The sequence below is a fragment of the Pantherophis guttatus genome, chromosome 2 (assembly GCF_059756535.1).
Source record: "Pantherophis guttatus breed Tessera chromosome 2, ASM5975653v1, whole genome shotgun sequence".
NCBI classification, from domain to species: domain Eukaryota; kingdom Metazoa; phylum Chordata; class Lepidosauria; order Squamata; family Colubridae; genus Pantherophis; species Pantherophis guttatus.
The window spans coordinates 289,133,353-289,151,043 of NC_142064.1; the positions used below are offsets into that span (position 1 = coordinate 289,133,353).

Here is a 17,691-nt window from a genome sequence, read left to right on the forward strand (position 1 = left end):
GAAAGGAGGGAGGGAGGGAGGAAGGAAAGGAGGGTAGGAAGGGAAGGGAAGGAAAGGAGAAAGGAAAGGAAGGTGGGAAGGAAAGGAAAGGAGAAAGGAAGGAAGGAAAGGAAGGGAAGGGAGGAAGGGAGGGAAAGGAAGGTGGTAAGGAAAGGAGGGAGGGAGGAAGGAAAGGAGGGTAGGAAAGGAAGGGAAGGAAAGGAAAGGAAAAGAAAAGGAAGGTGGCAAGGAAAGGAAAGGAGAAAGGAAGGAAGGAAGGAAAGGAAAAGAAGGAAAGGAAAAGAAGGACAGGAAAGGAAGTGTAAGGTTCAGAGAAGCGCTTAAATCCACTCCGGGTGGACCATCCCACAACCTACAAGCAAAGAGCAAGCAAAGACCCTACTCCAGGTAGGATCCAGCGGGGGCAGAAAGAAGCCCCCCCTCCCCTCCCCTCCCCCTCTCTCCCCTCCCCTCCCTCTTAAACCCAACTCGCCTCCGGCGGGGGAAGACAAGGGAGACTCTGCCCACAAACCGATGACGCGGCGGAAGGGAGAATCCTCATTGGTCCTCCTTGCTTTTTTTTTTCCCTGGGCCCCTCCCACTTCCGAGGTTCTAAGAAAACTCCTCCCACCCACCCACCCACCCCCCAATCCAGACCCGCCGTTTCCGTCTCTGGGGCTGGAAGCACCTGCGTCTTTCTCCCTCTCTCTTCGGGGCCGCTTGTGGGGCAGGATCATCCACCGGTTCTGCTGGGCGAGGATCTCTTGGAGCCTCTTGGTAAGGGAGGGGGAGGAGAGGGGCTGGGGAGGGGGCCATCAGCTCTCCTTGGGGAAGTGGGGTGGAGGGGGGGGGAGAAAAAAAGGGGCTGTGGGTTCCCAGGCGTGGGAAGTGGGGTGGCTCCCTAGGATGGCCCTCCCTGTCCCCGGATAAAGCCAGGAGCGCCACTGGAGGCTGCGAGCGCTTCCAGCTCCCAGAAAGCGAAAGGGATTTAGGAGAGTAAAAGAAAGTGAAAAGTAGAAGAGACAAGAGAGCACCGCCCGCCCGCGTCTCTTTTTTTTGCCGGCCGCCAACAGTTGCGCGTCTCCTTAAAAAGGCCTCCGGTTTGACGCGGCCGCCCGCTCTGTTTCTTTCCGAGGCGCCCCTCCCATTCCCGGGCTTGTTTGCCGGGAACTGCGCAGGCGCGAGTGGTGGGGGGGGAGGCTGCCTTTCATTGGGGACGCTTGGAGGGAGACGGTGCTCCTCTTGCCATCTCTTCACCTCCTCTTCTCCCCCTCCGCGGGCCATGGCTTCCTGCCCCTCACTATAGAAAATAGACTAGACTAGAGTAGACTAGACTAGACTAGACTACTAGAGTAGAGTAGACTTGACTTGACTTGACTTGACTTGACTTGACTTGAATTCTTTATTGGCCAAGTGTGATTGGACACGCAAGGAATTTGTCTTGGTGCATAGGCTCTCGGTGTACGTAAAAAGACAAGATACGTTGGTCAGGAATCATAAGGTACCACACTTAATGATAGTCATAGGGAACAAATAAGCAATCAAATCATCAATACAATCAGTATAAATCTTAAGGATACCAGCAACAAGGTTACAGTCATACAGTCATAAGTGGGAGGAGATGGGTGATGGGAACGATGAGAAGGTTAATAGTAGTGCAGACTTAGTAACTAGTTTGACAGTGTTGAGGGAATTGTTTAGCAGAGTGATGACGTTCGGGGAAAAATTGTCCTTGTGTCTAATTGTTCTGGTGTGCAGTGCTTTATACCACAGGTCTTCAAAGTTGACAGCCTTAAGACTTGTGGACTTCAACTCCAATTCTGGGAGTTGAAGTCCACAAGTCTTAAAGCTGCCAAGTTTGAAGACCTCTGCTCTATAGCGTTGTTTTGAGGGTAGGAGTTGAAACAATTTATGTCCAGGATGTGAGGGGTCTGTAAACATTTTCACAGCCCTCTTTTCGACTGTTTGAGTTAAGTAAACCCTCCCTCGCGGTCCCCTTTTACCGGTGCAATTTGGGGGGTGACAGATGGGGAGAGGAGGCAGGGTTGGGGAGGAAGGTTATTCAGCCGGTACCATGAAGTCCAGGAAAAAGTTTAGTTACTGCTGCTCCCGAACCGGTTAGAACTGGCTGAATCCCACCACCGCTCCCATCATCCTGAGCTCTTCCATCATCCTGAGGCCCTCCTGCAAAAAAGTCTTCTTCCTCCCATTCCTTTTGCAAGGGGGTTCTGCTCTCTGCGTGGCACACAGAAGCCACTAGGGGGCGCGATCTGGGGGGGGAGAAGAGAAGGGGAAAGATTAAAAAGCCAAAAGCGGGATTGGTGGCGTAAAGAAGTTTCAGGAAGAAACCGAGCATGCGCAGTAACGTCTGACCTGTTCCGGTGTGCGGGGTTTCAAACTTTGGGTGGACCTTGGGATTTTCAGAGGGGTGATGATGTCACTGAAAAGTTGGCCTCTCTAGGACTTTGCCACTCCCTCCCCTCTTGGGCTCTTCCGCTGCAAAGCCTTGCAGGTAATGGGCGCTGCCTAGTGTGTGTGTGTGTGGGGGGGGGAACCGTGCTGGGACTTGCAAGGGGGTCTTGCAAAGTCCTCATCCAGTCTTTGGAATCCTAGCAAGGGGCGGTGGAAGACCCTGGCCCCATGTTTCCCTGCCGTCCCTTTGCATGCATGTGCCAGCAGGGTGATGGTGGGGGGAACAGAGTTTCAGATCAGCTGTGTTGCTTTCCCCCTCCCTGGAAGAAACACAGCATCATCCCCAGGAAGAAGGAGAGGATCTGGGGGAGCCTTCTATCTCCCCCCCTCCCCATTTCCTGAGAAAGCCTCTGAATGGGAGTGCGGGGGAGGGAAGGCTTGCGTTACAAAAGGCAAGCAGACTGCCCCCAAACTGCTGGAGTCCACTTTAAGGGGAAGGGATGAACCACAAAGTTATTTTTGCTATTTGTGATGTCAGAAAACCCCACAGCTTTGGGGTAAAACCTGCCCTCCAGCTGCCCCTTTGCCAGGAAAAGCTCAAAAGGCAGAAGCTTTCCAGAAGGGCGGAACCCACATGATTGTGGGAGGGGCACTCTCACCGTGGAAGTGTGTGTGTGTGTGTGTGTGTGTGTAGAAGCACTGAAGGTCTTACCAGTGTTGGAAGGAAATTCTCCCCTTGGGTTTCTTCCAGCTGGGATTAATGATCAACACTTTGAAGAATAAACTGAATAACGAAGCAGAGCTGCCGGAAAAAAGGAACCAAGCTGAGCGACATTCAGCAAGGCTTCTTGGCTAGCCAGAAAGATTGACATTCAGACACAGACATTCAGTGTGATTTTATATACCCTTTCTGAGTTTTGGTCTGAAATTGGTTTTTGGTGACGCTTAATTCTATGTTTATTGATGGGATAATTTCCCTATTCAGCTTTGTTTGGAAGGAAGAAGGTTAATCTCTGGCCTTTCTAGAACTTTTGCCCCGCTGCCTGGTGAGTGGGGAGGGGGCTCTTTGGGGGGGATCCTCATGTTTGCAAGGGGGGGGTCTCATCCAATCCTTGGATTCCCAGCGAGAGGCAGGGGAAGGCCTTGGCCCCATGTTCCCCTGCCACCCCTTTCCTTGCATATGCAAAGGGGTGGGGAAGGGTTTTGGATCAGCTGTGTTCCTTCCTCCCCTCCCTGGAAGAAACAGCATCATCCCAGGAAGGAGGATGGGATCTGGGAGAGCCCTCCTCCTCCCCATTTCCTGGGGGGAGCCCCTGAATGGGAGGAGCCAGGGCGAAGGCTTGAATCACCTTCTCTGTGGGAGAGCCTTCTCTGTGGGGGCACCTACTATCTGGAACGAGCTCCCCCCAGAGATACGGAGGATCCCGGATCTGCGCACCTTCTGCCGCGCTTTAAAGACCTTGTTATTTCACCAGGCGGGCCTGGCCTGATTTTCTCCCTCTTTTATAAAAGATTTTTAATTTTTAAATATTTTTTAGTATTTTATATATTCAATTTTTAAATTGGTCTTAAATAGTTTGGGGTTTTAATTTGTCCGGGCCAAAATTATTTAATTTGATTTTAATTCTATTTTTAAATTTTGTATGTATGTGTTTTATTGTTTGGCTGTGCACCGCCCTGAGTCCTTATTTATAAATAAATAAATAAATTACAAAATACAAGCAGGACTAGGTGGGGAACTATCTCCCCCCTCCCCATTTCCTGAGAAAGCCCCTGAGTGGGAGTGGGAGGAGAGGGAAGGACTCCCCACTTTCCCCCAAAATGCTGGATTCCACTCCAAGGGCTCAGCTGGGGTGAGGGGAACCACACAGGTATTTCTGGAGAAGGTGTGGACCAGAGAATCCCCATTAGCATTGTTGATGTTATCTAGTTGTGTAATGGGCAATCAGAAAGAAAGCAGCCAAGCTCAGAGGACATCAAGGACTCCACATCCCATTAAGCTGGCAGTGTGGTTGGCGCATTTAATGTGAGCACAGACGTCGGTGTCCATTCATCTGGTTTGGACGTGTTGTGTGAACCCATGCCCTTGTTGGGTCTCTTGAAAGGGGCGTTTCCGTCAGAAGGACTCAACCAGCCAGGGATTTCCAAATTTGAGGATGCAAGAAAGCCATCCTACCCCACCCCACCCATCCCTGGGAAGAAGAAAGATCTGGGAGGATGGATATCAGACACTTAAAGGGGAGAACTGAAAGTGCCTACAAATGTTTAGTCTGAGATTCAGAGTTTGCTTCAGCCATTGTTGAACTCAAGCGATCAATTGATGTGTGTTGCTTACTAGTTTCCAGAATGAAGAGTTCGTTGCTTGGAGAGAGCCATGAATAAGATCCGTTCCCTGAAGAAGTAAAGAGGGTGGGCTGTGAGGGAGAAGAAATTCAAAGTCCTGTTAAATTTCTATATTCCGGGTTATTTTCCTTCTACCTCTCCTATTCAGAGAGACCCACATGCTTTCTCTGCTCTGGCTTAGGCCCACCCGGAAACAAAAAAGAGGTGTAAAACAGCTGAAAATGCAACATTGATTCTGAAATCTTGTTTTCTTTTCAAATTTGCAGGTAGAAGTTGTTTGTGGACCAAACTATCTCATACGTAAGGAAGGCTAGCTGGTGTACTGAGATTTGTCCAGGGCAATATAAGTCCGGTGGAGATCCATTAGCCCGTTGCATATTCTTGGTCTTGGAGATCCAAGCAATTGTCAGCATCTTTTGCACCTGGATTAGAGAATAGAGAAAAAATGGAGGGACAACAGCCATTAGATGCAGAAGCTGGACAAAACTCTCCTGCTGCTCAGTTTGAGAGCTATGTGGAGGTCAAGATAAAAACTGAACCGGACTCAGACGAAGGAGAGGAAGAGTCTATCAGCTCGGAGGTCCAGCGTGAAAACTTCAGGAAGGCGTATTATCAGGAGGCTGAGGGTCCCCAAGGACTTTGCAGCCGACTCCATCACTTTTGCCATCAGTGGTTGAAGCCAGAAAAACATACAAAGGCACAGATGCTGGACCTGATTGTTCTGGAGCAGCTCCTGTTCCTTCTGCCCCCAGAGATGCAGAGCTGGGTGCGGGAGCGTGGAGCAGAGACCAGCTCTCAGGCGGTGGCCCTGGCTGAAAGTTTCCTCCTGAGCCAGGTGGAGGTGAAGAAAGAGGAGGTCGAGCTGCCGGTGAGAGACCTTCATCTTCAGAGCTCAAAGGGGGTCTTAATATACATCTTAATATATGTCATCTATGGAGATTCTCAATCATCCAGGTCAACCTTTTGTTTCTCATCCAAGAAGCTTCTTCAGTTCTGAAGAACTGAAGAAGCTTCTTAGATGACAAGCGAGACATTTTCAAAGGAAAAAACCAAGGAAGTCTTGTTCTCTTTTGGAAAAAGCATATTTGGGACATTGATATATGATCTTAATTTGGGATTATTAATACGAGGGCTTTTCTTCTGAAGATGTCCAGTTGTGGCTTCCAGGGGACATATTTGAAACAATTGATATTTTCCACCCCACAAACTAAGAGCAAAGAATAATAATTCATTTCTTTGAGTGGTCTCTTTATTTTCCCTTCTGTGTTTCTTATCAGGTCCAAACTCCTCTCTCGGGGGCCATTCCTCAACATCCGAATGGAAAGAGCAACCCCTTAAATCTTTCCCAGGAACTGCTTATTTGGAAGATCCCCCAGGAAAGTCCAAGTTTGAGCATCTCACCAGGTAAGGGAAGGTGCTCCTAAACTGCATGAAGTTCTTTCAAGAAAGTCCAGCTCCCTTTTGCGCAGTGGTTAGAATGCAGTATTGCAGGCTAATTCAGCTCACTGCCAGGAGTTCGATCCTCACCGGCTTAAGGTTGACTCTGCCTTCCATCCTTCCAAGGTCAGTAGAATGAGGACCCAGATTGTTGAGGGCAATATGCAGACCCTGGAAACTGCTTAGAGAGGGCAGTAAAGCACTATGAAGTGGTATATAAGTCTCAGTGCTATTGCTATTTCAACCCTGAGCTACAAGTATTCTCATTTATTGAAATGCTGCCATTTGTGATTTAGAATGAAGGGGATCAGTGATTTTAGGCTTTTTATAACTATGTGGTTGTGGTCAGTGGTGGGATTCAGCCGGTTCATTCCGCTACTTTTTTGTGCAGTTTGGCGAACCGGTTGATCCCACCACTGGCTGGCCCTGCCCCACCCTTCCCAGCCACTTCTTTTCTCGCCTCATCTGCCTTGGCCGCTTGCCTAGTTTTTGGTAAGTTGCTCTGTCTCACATGTATAGGGACTACAATTGAGTCCAAACTAAAACATTGTTTAATTTTTTTGCAGTTGCCCTTAACAGGATGAAAAGGCAACAGAATTTTTCAGTAAGAATCAGTAAGAAACCAAGATGGGAATCCGTTGTATCAGAATTGGCCTTGGATAACATAAAACAGTCACAAGCACAACAAGCCCAACAACTCCAACCACTCCAACTTGGAGAAAGCAGTCCGTCAGTTATTGAAATGAACAACGATACCTCCAAAATTGAAAACAGTCTTCCTGAATGCTGGACAGTGCAACAATATAACAATTTCAAAGAAAAATATGAGGGTTTGGAAGTTGTTAACAAAAAGCTAGGTTGCACGTATTGCGAAAGACACGGCGTCCTAAAAATGAAAAGTGTTCATGTGTCAAAAGAATGGAAACATTTTCAGATTGAGGCATCAGGGAGAAACAGAGAGGTAAAGCAAGCTTCTCTAAGGAAAAAAATGAAAGAACATTTTTCATCAAGAGCTCATAATATTTGTAAAGAGAACATAAAACAATGTGAGGAGGTTTCAATACCAAACTATATTATGAATGAAAAATTTGAACAAACTACTTGTAGGGTATTTAATACAGTTTACAGCCTGGCACAAAGAAGTAAACCATTTTCAGACATAAAAGAGGAGATGGATTAGATACGGGAATGGGTTTACTTTCAAGTAAAACTGCAGTAAAAATAGTAGATTTCATTGCAGAAGAAATTAAAAAACAATTATTTAGTAAAATTATTGAAAATAATCCAAAAATGTGCTTGATTATTGATGAAGCCTCAACAATATTTTGCAAACCAGTTGTGATACTTTTCTTAAAAGTTGAGGATTCAGATACATCACCAACGATTTTCCTTGAGTTAATTGAATTGGAAAAACAAGATGCAGAGACAATATATTCTTCAATTATGCAAAGTTTAAATAATGTTGGGCTTACTAAGAACTACCTAAAAAAAAATTTGATAGGATTTTGCTCCGATGGCGCCAGCGTTATGCTTGGGAGAAAATCTGGAGTGAGCACTAGGATAGCAAAAGAGTTTCCAAACATAGTAATCTGGCACTGTTTAAACCACCGCCTCCAACTTGTTTTAGATGATTCGATAAAGGAAATAAAGCAAGTAAATCATTTTAAAATATTTATTGATAAGATATATACTATTTTTCATCAATCCAATAAGAACCAAATTGAACTTACCAAAATATCTGAACAACTTGGAATTGAAATTATAAAAATTGGTAGTATTTTGGGACCACGATGGGCTGCCTGTAGTTTAAGGTCAACCCTACCTGTGTGGCACGCTTATCCGGCGCTACATCACTGTTTTCATTCAAATGAAAAGTACTTAGGTATGGCTGCCCGTCTTGAAAATATCTATTTTATAACTGATTTGGCATTGATGATTGACATTCTAGATGAAATTTCTCTTCTTTCAAATGCACTGCAAGCAAAACATGTAAACATAATAAAGGCTGAAGAACTTGTGATAAGATCTATTAAAGCATTTCAAATGCTTCGAAAGGAAAAGGGTCCATACGAAAAAAAAGTTGATGGATTAATTACTTCATAATCCTTCAAAAATATAAAATTTGTAAAAAATCATCGATTTGTTAGGCTTCCTCGGGAAAGACTTTTAGAAAACATCGTAACGAATTTGAAGAAAAGGCTAATGGATTGTGAACATTTAAAAACAGATTGTAGCCAATTTCAAGACAAATAAATTACAATTTCTCAAATTTTTGGAACCAGATTATTAGAATATTGAAGAAGTAGTAGTTCCATGGAAAGCAGGTGAAGAACAATTGCTTGTATGTAATGACATTTTCAATTACCAAATTGATATTAATGATTATCGAGATTTTGTGAGAGAAACATTTTTTAAAATTCCCAGAACTATGCAATTCCTAAAAGTGTTCAAAGAGCTAAAAATATTGTCAGAACAATTGCTGTAAATTCAGCAGAAGCGGAAACGGGTTTTTCAAACATGAACATTATATGTTCAGAGAAGAGAAGTCACCTAAGTGTTTCTAATATATCAAACATAATGACTATTAGTCTAATCGGCCTACGGCTAAAGGAATGGGATCCTACTCCTACAGTGGAAAAATGGCTAAGGATAAATCACACGACCGATGATGCTCAATTGAAAATGAAAAAAATTGCAAGTGAGGACGCCAATCGAAAAGCAATACGGAAATATCTTACGTAACAGTTCTATTAGTTTTTGTCAGGTATTATGTAATAGTTTTTCAGCAATATTTTAAAACTCTTATAACAAAATCTAGTTTTCTGTACTTCTTTTATTCTTATTTAAGTGTCAACCCTGAAGTGAACATAGCTGAGGCCATTTTGGAGGCTTTAGTGTTGACACACAACAGAGGGCGGGGGGAAATAGTTAGATGGGATTTTGTAGGCAAAACAATAAAGGTTTCTGGTGGGAACCCAAGGACATCCTCACAGTGGCTGGTCAGGAGGAGGAAAGTAATCAAGCAACTGGCCAGCTCTAGGATTGGACAATGTGACTGGTGACTTGGGGAAAAGGGGAAACGTTTAATTAGTGAAAGCTGCAGAAACTTGTAGAGTCGGCTTCCACCAGTTGTGCCAATATTATGTATCCAATTGTTTTTTGAGGAACTTTCCTGCCTCGGAGTTCTAATTTCTATGGATGCATTACTTGGAACGCTGACATTAAGTATTAAATGCATGAAATAAGGCGAGGTAAGGAGGGGCTGTCCGGGGAGGCGAGACTCGGTGGGTGTGGCCAGGGGGCATGATAGCAACTCAGCGTCCTGCAGCACTCTGCCAATCAAAACTGTGGGGGAGGTAATTACAAAATGTGGGCTTGGCTTTGTGACATCCAGATCCAGCGAGCAAGGGGGTGTGATTGGTACAGAAAATTGGTTTATTTGGTTATGAAGAAATATCATATTTTTCGGACTATTAAGACACAGTTCCCCCCACCCCCAAAAGTGAGTGGAAATCTCTGTGTGTCTTATAGGCCGAATATTGAGGCAGGAGTGAGGGAACACTGAGCAGCTGATTGGCAGTTGGATTGGCCTCCCGGAATGCTGCCGATCAGCTGTTCTAGGTGCCAAATGTTGGCAGAGGTGATCAGCAACAACGAACAGGCAGTAGCGAACGGATGGCCGTGATCCTCACCGCCTAGAACATCTGATCAGCTGTATCCTTGGAGCCCACTCCAACCGGCAATCAGCAGCTGGCGAGCCACAAACTGGGGCTGCGATAATGTACTGAAGCTAACGTTGCTGTTTGGTACAAGGACCGCAAGCCAGATGAATACGGATGGATGCTGGGAGGCAGAGGCAGATTTTTTTTTCTTGTTTTCCACCTCTAAAGCTAATATGCATCTTATACTCCGGAGCATCTTATAGTCTGAAATATACTTTATCCCAAAGTCAGATGTACACTAAATATAGACTGACTTTTAGCTACACATCTTCCTAGCAAACAGCAAATTTTGAAGCTCCAGGTAAAGAGGATTCATTTTAGGACAAGTAACCAGAGACTGCATGTTGGAGGTTCCTAAAGGAATGCTGGGAAACTGTATTTTAAAGAACATTTGAGGGAGGGGTTCAGAATAGCTCTTCTCTGCCTGAAGCTGTAGAAACCTGGCACTAAACAAAACACTGTTTGTGAAGCAACTGATCCACACTGACAGGGTAAGCCACTAGTATATGCAAATAAGAGCAAACTCCACTCCCTTCTAGTACTGATGATGTTACCTAGTTTGGTAATGAAACATCTGCAAAAAAAAACCCCATCGAGCTCAGAGAGCACCAAGGACCCCACAGTTCAACTCTGAGCTACAAATATTATCTTCTCGATAAACATTTTTTGGTTAGAGGGCTCCCAGCGGATTTCATTCTAAATTTTGGTATGATTTCTGTAAATAAGGAATTTAGAATTACAATGGCTGAATATTTGATCCTTCATACATCAAAAAATACAAAGCTAAGGAATAAACAAAAAACATTTGAAAAAAAAAAGGCTCAGGAAAGAAAGAGTGAAAGTGAAAGAAAGAAAGAGGAAAAGAAGGAAAACCGGAAAAAAAAAGACTTCCAACTTTCTTTGGTACAGATATAAGTAAAAAATATATCAAACTCTTACTCTAAAATTAACATTTGTCTACATTATTTCCATAATCCCATATCTAATCATCAAAGCCCAGATCAACTTTTGATTTCAGTTTCTCACAAAAAATCCAGTAATGGTTTATTTATGTATGTATTTATTTATTTATTTATTATTGAATTTGTATACCGCCCTACTCCTGAAGGACTGAGGGCGGTGAACAGCCAAATAAAATACATATATTACAAATGTTAAAAAAAACTATTAAAATACAATTAAATAATTGGCCCCAAAAACGAATTTAAAACATCCCAAATAAGACAAATTTAAAATTTAAAAATTTTAGAATTTAAAAAAGTTTAGAAGAGAGGTTAGGCCAGGCTGGCCTGCTGGAAAAGAAATGTTTTGATGGCACGGCGGAAAGCGCGCAGGTCCGGGATCCTCCGTATCTCCGGGGGGAGCTCGTTCCAGATGGTGGGTGCCCCCACAGAGAAGGCTCACCTTCATATCGCTTTAATCACTATTTGTTAAGGAAACCACAACTGATTTATTTAATTGCACCAAACTCTAAATAAAACAGGAATGGAAAATCCTAAGCTATAGTGTAGACCCATGTGTCTCAACTTTGGCAACTTTAAGGTGCATGGACTTCAGTTCCTAGAATTCCCAAGGCAGAATTATTTTTTTATTATTATTTATTATTTATTTAATTTCTATACTGCCCTACTCCCGAAGGACTCAGGGCGGTGCACAGCCATGAAGTAAAACACATAGATATACAAAATTTAAAATCGAATAAAATGAATTAAATAAATTTGGCTGAATTAATACCCATAATTTAAAACCCATAATTTTAAAATACATTAAAAATTTAAAATTTACACTTAAAAGGGAGAAGATTTAGGCGAGGCCAGCTTGATGAAATAAAAGCGTCGGAAGGTGCGCAGACCCGGAATCCTCCGTATCTCTGGGGGGAGCTCATTCCAGATCGTCGGTGCCCCCACAGAGAAGGCTCTCCCCCTAGGGGCCGACAGCCGACATTGTTTGGCCGACGGCACCTGGAGGAGCCCCTCTCTGTGGGAGCGTACTGGTCGATGGGAGGCTCTTGATGGTAGTAGGCGGGGTAGTAGAATGAAGTTCACCCATCTTAAACTTGCCAACACTGAAAAATGTTGATCTGCAGATAGGGATTTTTCCATTCCTCTTACTGGTTCTTATTTATGAGCGACCGTAATGCAAAATCCTCACTTCCACCCCACCCAAGCAATGATATTGCAAAATCCCCACTTCCACCCCATTCCAGAGTAACCACAATTCCCTCACTAACCTGCTTTCCAGCTCAGTTCTCTGTGCAGGGCCACAAAAGAAGACCATGTGACTACTAGTCGTAAAAAAGTTCAGTCAGACCTTCCCACTCCTGAGGTGGGGGTGGGGGGAATATCTCCCGACGTTGGAAGGTCCGACTTAACTTTTTTTAAACTGGGAGTCACATGGTTTTCTTTTGTGGCCCTGCATGCCAGAGAATGGAGCTGGAAAGCAGGTTAGTGAGGGAATTGTGGTTGCTGCAGGATTTTGCAGGAGGCTCTCCAGGTTAAATACGGGTCTCTGGGGAGGGCTGCTTCCAAGCCGCTGGGCACGGCTGGTCCATTTGCTGACTCCCGGCTGATCAGCATGGCTCCCAGTCACACCCCTGCAGCCTCCCCACCCTCAATGGCATTGGCAACCCTAAAAGGTGGGACGGGGCAGGGCCAGCCAGTGGTGGATCAACCGGTTTGCCAAACTATGCAAAAAAATAAACCAGTTCAGTTGAACCGGTGCGAACTGGCTGAATCCCACCACTGGAGAGGGATTTCTTTTCCTTTGGGGAAGTTGTGACTTTTCTTACACAGTCAAGGAGAATTCTTCCATTCTGTGCCAGCTCCATCTTCATGCTTTGCAATTGTCTTTTTGGTGACAAGAGAAATCAAACTTCAAACTTTTCATTTCCTCCGGGGGAGGTGGGGAAAAGCATCAGGTCCCCAAACTCTGTGATTAGCATTTTCACTCCGGGATCAGGCAGTCAGGTTAAAAGGGAGGTGGATTCCCAATGCTCAATGAAAGATTATGCGAATCCTGCAGGAATGGCTAATCAGTTGTGTGAGCAGAATCTAGTCGATCACTAAATTCGCTTCTGTTGGAATGTGTGTTCCGCGTACAACGCCACACTTGTCCAGAGAGTCAGCAGAACATCACAGCAGCTCCTGATCCTTGGAAACCTGGAGGGTGATTAGCTGAAGGCTGCTTCTATACCTCTTCCTCCTCCATAATTCCTATGTAGACATGAGGCGGGGGAGAGAAAAAAAGCACCGGTAGGCAAGGCGAAATAAAACAGCCAAAGCAGCAACAGCAGCTGTTAGACAGGGGATTATTGGGAGGTGGGGGGGGCTGGGAGAAGGATCCTTCTGGATTAGAAGGGATCCCTGGGATCCTCTCCGCCTGTTCCTGGTTTGGCTTAGGGTTTTCCTGTCTTCCCTTCAGATTGAGAAGGTGTCTGTGACCCCCAAGTCCTCGCTGGCTGAGGAGCTGCCTCTCCCCCCTTGTCATCCAGGCAGAAACTCTTCCTACTATGCCAATAGTCCTAAGTCTGGTACAAGTCCTCGGTGGCTGGCGCCCCTGTCCAGACTTTCGGCTGGGTCACCGCCTGGAGGGCGGCCTGTAGTTTTGCTGCTGCTTGTAGGATCTCAATGGGAGTCGCTCCACCACTAACCTTGGCCCCCGTGATCTTTTCCCTTTGCTTCTCCATCTCCATGGTTTCCCCTGAGTTTTTTCTGTTCCCTTAAAAATTGGGTGAGCGGCCAGGACTGACTCAGTACCCCGGAGCGCAGGGTGGACATTTGGAGTGGACATTTAGGTGAGTTGATTTAATGTCAGGGTTCTGAATAACCATTGTGGTATAATGAAAATAATCTCAAATTTAACACCACAAAAACTAAAGAACTTATAATTGACTTCAGGAGGAAGAGAGATGTACATTTACCATTGTACATAAATGGTGAGGAGGTGGAGAGCGTGGGTAGTTTTAAATTTCTGGGCATTTATATCTCGGAGGACCTCTCATGGACTATGAATGCTAACATGCTTGTGAAGAAGGCACAGAAGAGGCTGTACTTCCTGAGAATGCTCAGGAAGATAAATCTATTCCAGCATTGTTCTGCCCAAGTTCTGGATTCCCAAGGATTGTGACACACACCAACAGTCCTTATCAAAGTTATAACGTACCAAGAATAAACAAAGTCCAGCAAAGGTTGGCAACCAGCCCAGAAAACAAGATACAATAAGACACTCACTCTCCAAAATGCTCTGTAATAATTACACGTTGTTTCCAGCAAGAAATTACTAACGGCATGCGACTTAAATAGGCTAAGGGAGTGGCCAATTATTCTCAAACCTTACTCTCGAGGAGACCTCCTCCTCCTGAGTAGCCACTCCTGCCTTTTAGCAGCCCTGCGTGCTCAAGCATTGAAGAGAGGCTCCTCCACTTCGCTCTCTCCACTTGAAGGAGCCTCTGGAGGTTCTGAAGGCCCTGGCTGAGTCTCTGCCTCTGGCACCACATCCTCTTCAGCCTCCTCGCTGTCTGACGCGAGTGCCAGCTGCGCAGGCTGCTGGTGTGACACACCAGCCTCCTTGTCGTCAGGATCAGCCACGATCCGTGCAGGCCGCTGGCGGGCCACAACAAGCATCTACTTCTGTCCTACTATCGCAGCACCATTGAGAATGTCCCGACATACGGCATTCTTGCATGGTATGGGAGCAGCTCTGTAGCAGTCAAAAAAGCTCCACAGAGAATCATTAAAACTGCCCAGAATATCATCAGACTCCAGCTATCCGGCCCTGGACATCTTCAAATCTTGCTGTTTGAGAAAGTTGCATAACATTCTCAGAGACTCTTCCCATCCTGCTTGCAATTTTTTTGGACTGTTGCCTTCTGGCAGAAGATATAGAACAATTAAAACTCAGACCACACGTTTTCTGAATAGGTTTTATCCCAGAGCTATCATTGCACTCAACAATGAACTAAAGGGCCACCATCAGTGAGCTGTTGGACAGTATTACTTGGACTGTTGTGTGGATGTTTGGGTGGTTTAGGGGTGGAGAATTGTGGTGGGTGGGAGTGTGTTTGGGTTGTTATGTCTATTGGATCTGGTCTTTGGGTGTTATGTGAATTTCGTTGTATGGGTATACTGTGTATACAGGTACAATGACAATAAAGTTATTTATTTATTTATTATAATGTATCCATTGAAACTAGAACTCAGAAGCAGGTTGATTCCTCAAAGAACATGTTTATTGGATACCCCATATGGGCATAACTAGCAAAATCCAACTCTAAAAGTTCCTGTGGTTTTCCCTTAATTAAAGGAGCAAATGTTTCTTCCCCAGGTGTCATCGATCATTGTCTAATGAAGGTAGCTGGGAGGCTGCTGGGCCAATCATCTAGAGCAGTGTTTCTCAACCTTGGCAACTTGAAGATGAATGGACTTCAACTCCCAGAAGCTGCATAGCTGGCTGGGGAATTCTGGGAGTTGAAGTCCCAAACTCCCAAAACGACGCTGGGAGGGGAATCTCCGGAGATCTGGGAAGGCACAGGCAGCAGAAAGTGAGGAGAAAGGTAGGCCTCCCCACGCATGCCGCTTGCAGGGCAGACCTGAAAATCAGCTGGCTGGCGGGAAGCGGTCGCGCATGTGCAGTGGAGCTGAGCTGGCCGACAGCTCCCGTGCCTGCAGAGAGGGCTCTGCATGCCACTTGTGGCACGCGTGCTATAGGTTCTCCATCACGGACCTATAGTGTCACTTCCAACTCTGTTAATCTGTTAAATCTGTCAGGATGACCTTAGTTCCTACAGGAAAACTTTTGTTTTGAATATTAGCTATTTTGGCTGCTGCTGCACACGTCACTCATGCATTCGGACTCCAAGGTCCCTCTCACAGTTACTGTTTTTGAGCCAGGTTTCAGGTACTGTTTTTCCTCCCCAGGTGTAAAACCTTTTTTTCCCCCCACATTAAATTTCATTTTGTTGGATTCAACCTTGTCTCATTTGGATCAGAAAGGCACAATATGCATATACATAAAGAGCTATAGACATGGTGAGGCAGTGGCTAGAATGCAGTACTATAGGCTAATTGCCCACAGCCAGGAGTTCGATCCTGACCGGCTCATGGTTGATTCAGCCTTTCATCCTTCTGAGGTGGGTAAAATGAGGACCCAGTTTGCTAGGGACCATATGCTGACTTTGTAAACTGCTGAGAGAGTGTTGTAAAGCATTTTACAGTGGTATATAAGTCTAAGTGGAATTACTATCGCTATCTAGTTTCTCACGAGCTTGCATCCATTTGTGAGAAGTAAGATGTCAGGCGTGCCTCCATTCCAAACTCAAGAAAGGAAAAACCCAACTCCGTGTTTGTAGAGAAAGGTACTTTCACTGAATTTGAACTGATAGCAACGAAAGAAAAGCAAGATCTGAAGCAAAAGGCACGAGAGTTACATATTGAAAGTATCCCCAATTCCCTCCTCCAAAGACCCAGGGTTAATGTCCAATCCCCATCCCAATTGGTGTCATGTGGGATGCATCTTCAGGTGTTTTCATCCATCTGGAATTCTGGGATGGTTGACCTTGACTGGGCATAAACAAGTCCATCAAGCTGCGCAGTAGATCATAGGAGCAGTCCTCCCTATTTCTTCACATAGGGCCATCTCTCTCCAGTTCACATCCCCCACCCAAATGCCAACCTTCCCTCCCTCTCCCCCCATTACTATGGCAGCCGATAGCAAGCAAGCATCATAGAGGCTGACATAAGATTTCCATTCTGAGCAAAGCTCTTTCCACATTCTATGCATTTATATGGCTTCTCCCGTGTGGATTTTCTTATGGGAAGTAAGAGCATAGCTCCAAGCAAAGGTCTTTCCACACTCCATGCATTTATACGGCTTCTCCCCTGTGTGGATCATCTTATGGGAAATAAGATTACCTCTTTGAGTAAAGCTCTTTCCACACTCCATGCATTTAAATGGCTTTTCCCCTGTGTGGATCTTTTTGTGCATAGTAAGTCCACTACTCCGAGTAAAGGTTTTCCCACACAGCGTGCATTTATACGGCCTCTCCTCTGTGTGGATCGTCTTATGGGAAATAAGATGACCTCTTTGAGTAAAGGTCTTTCCACACTCCATGCATTTATATGGCTTCTCTCCTGTGTGGATCTTTTTGTGGTTAATGAGTCCACTGCTTTGAGTAAAGGTTTTCCCACACTCCATGCATTTATACAACTTTTCTCCTGTGTGGATCTTTTTGTGGTTAATGAGTCCACTCCTATAAGTGAAGGTTTTCCCACACACCGTGCATTTATATGGTTTCTCTCCTGTGTGGATCTTACTGTGGACCCTAAGTCGACTGCTATAAATAAAGGTTTTCCCACACTGCGTGCATTTATATGGCTTCTCCCCTGTGTGGATCATCTTATGGGAAATAAGTGGACCTCTTCGAGTAAAGGTCTTTCCACACTCCATGTGTTTAAATGGCTTCTCTTCTGTGTCAATCACTTTTCGAGATGTAAGGAACTTATTTTCAAGAGAAAGAACAAATGTTCCATTGTAATTTTGTCCGTTGTGTCTTTTTATAGCATCTTCTCCTTTGTTTTGGGTTAAATAGTTTTCATTTAAATGTAATTTAGCTTTGATTAGCTTCACACTTTTTCCAGTATATTTTCCCCTTATTTTTTCTTGTTGGGCAATAAAGTCCTGCATCGCAGCATCAGAGGAAGATGAGCTCTCCTGATTCCAATTTTTTGACTGTTTTTTCTCATGGCTTTCAAATTCCATTTCAATTTCAAACTTCTCCCTTCCATCTTTAGCATTGATCACT

General features: G+C 44.9%; 2 protein-coding genes and 1 pseudogene across 7 annotated transcripts in view; 2 read left to right on the plus strand and 1 right to left on the minus strand.

The window, feature by feature from the left end:
- The window catches only part of LOC132710762 (uncharacterized), a 139,707-nt gene that overhangs the window by 93,725 nt on the left and 28,291 nt on the right, over positions 1-17,691 (minus strand). The gene's annotated exons all lie outside the window — the stretch shown is intronic.
- Positions 579-8,984, plus strand: LOC117662543 (zinc finger and SCAN domain-containing protein 31-like). 3 transcript variants are annotated; one of them, XM_034411986.2, is made up of 4 exons: positions 579-756; positions 5,001-5,602; positions 6,012-6,138; positions 6,738-8,984. In XM_034411986.2, exons 2-4 carry the CDS (start codon positions 5,180-5,182, stop codon positions 7,349-7,351), a joined length of 1,164 nt encoding a protein of 387 aa, XP_034267877.1. In that variant the 5' UTR covers positions 579-756; positions 5,001-5,179; the 3' UTR covers positions 7,352-8,984. The 3 variants fall into 3 exon arrangements, with proteins under 3 accessions (XP_034267877.1, XP_087741028.1, XP_034267878.1); XM_087884902.1 differs by having other exon boundaries at positions 624-756; positions 6,563-8,984; XM_034411987.3 differs by lacking the exon at positions 579-756 and adding an exon at positions 2,340-2,491.
- LOC148116089 (E3 SUMO-protein ligase KIAA1586 pseudogene) lies at positions 7,360-8,984 on the plus strand (annotated as a pseudogene). The gene has a single exon (XR_015731844.1). The product of XR_015731844.1 is annotated as an E3 SUMO-protein ligase KIAA1586 pseudogene (transcript).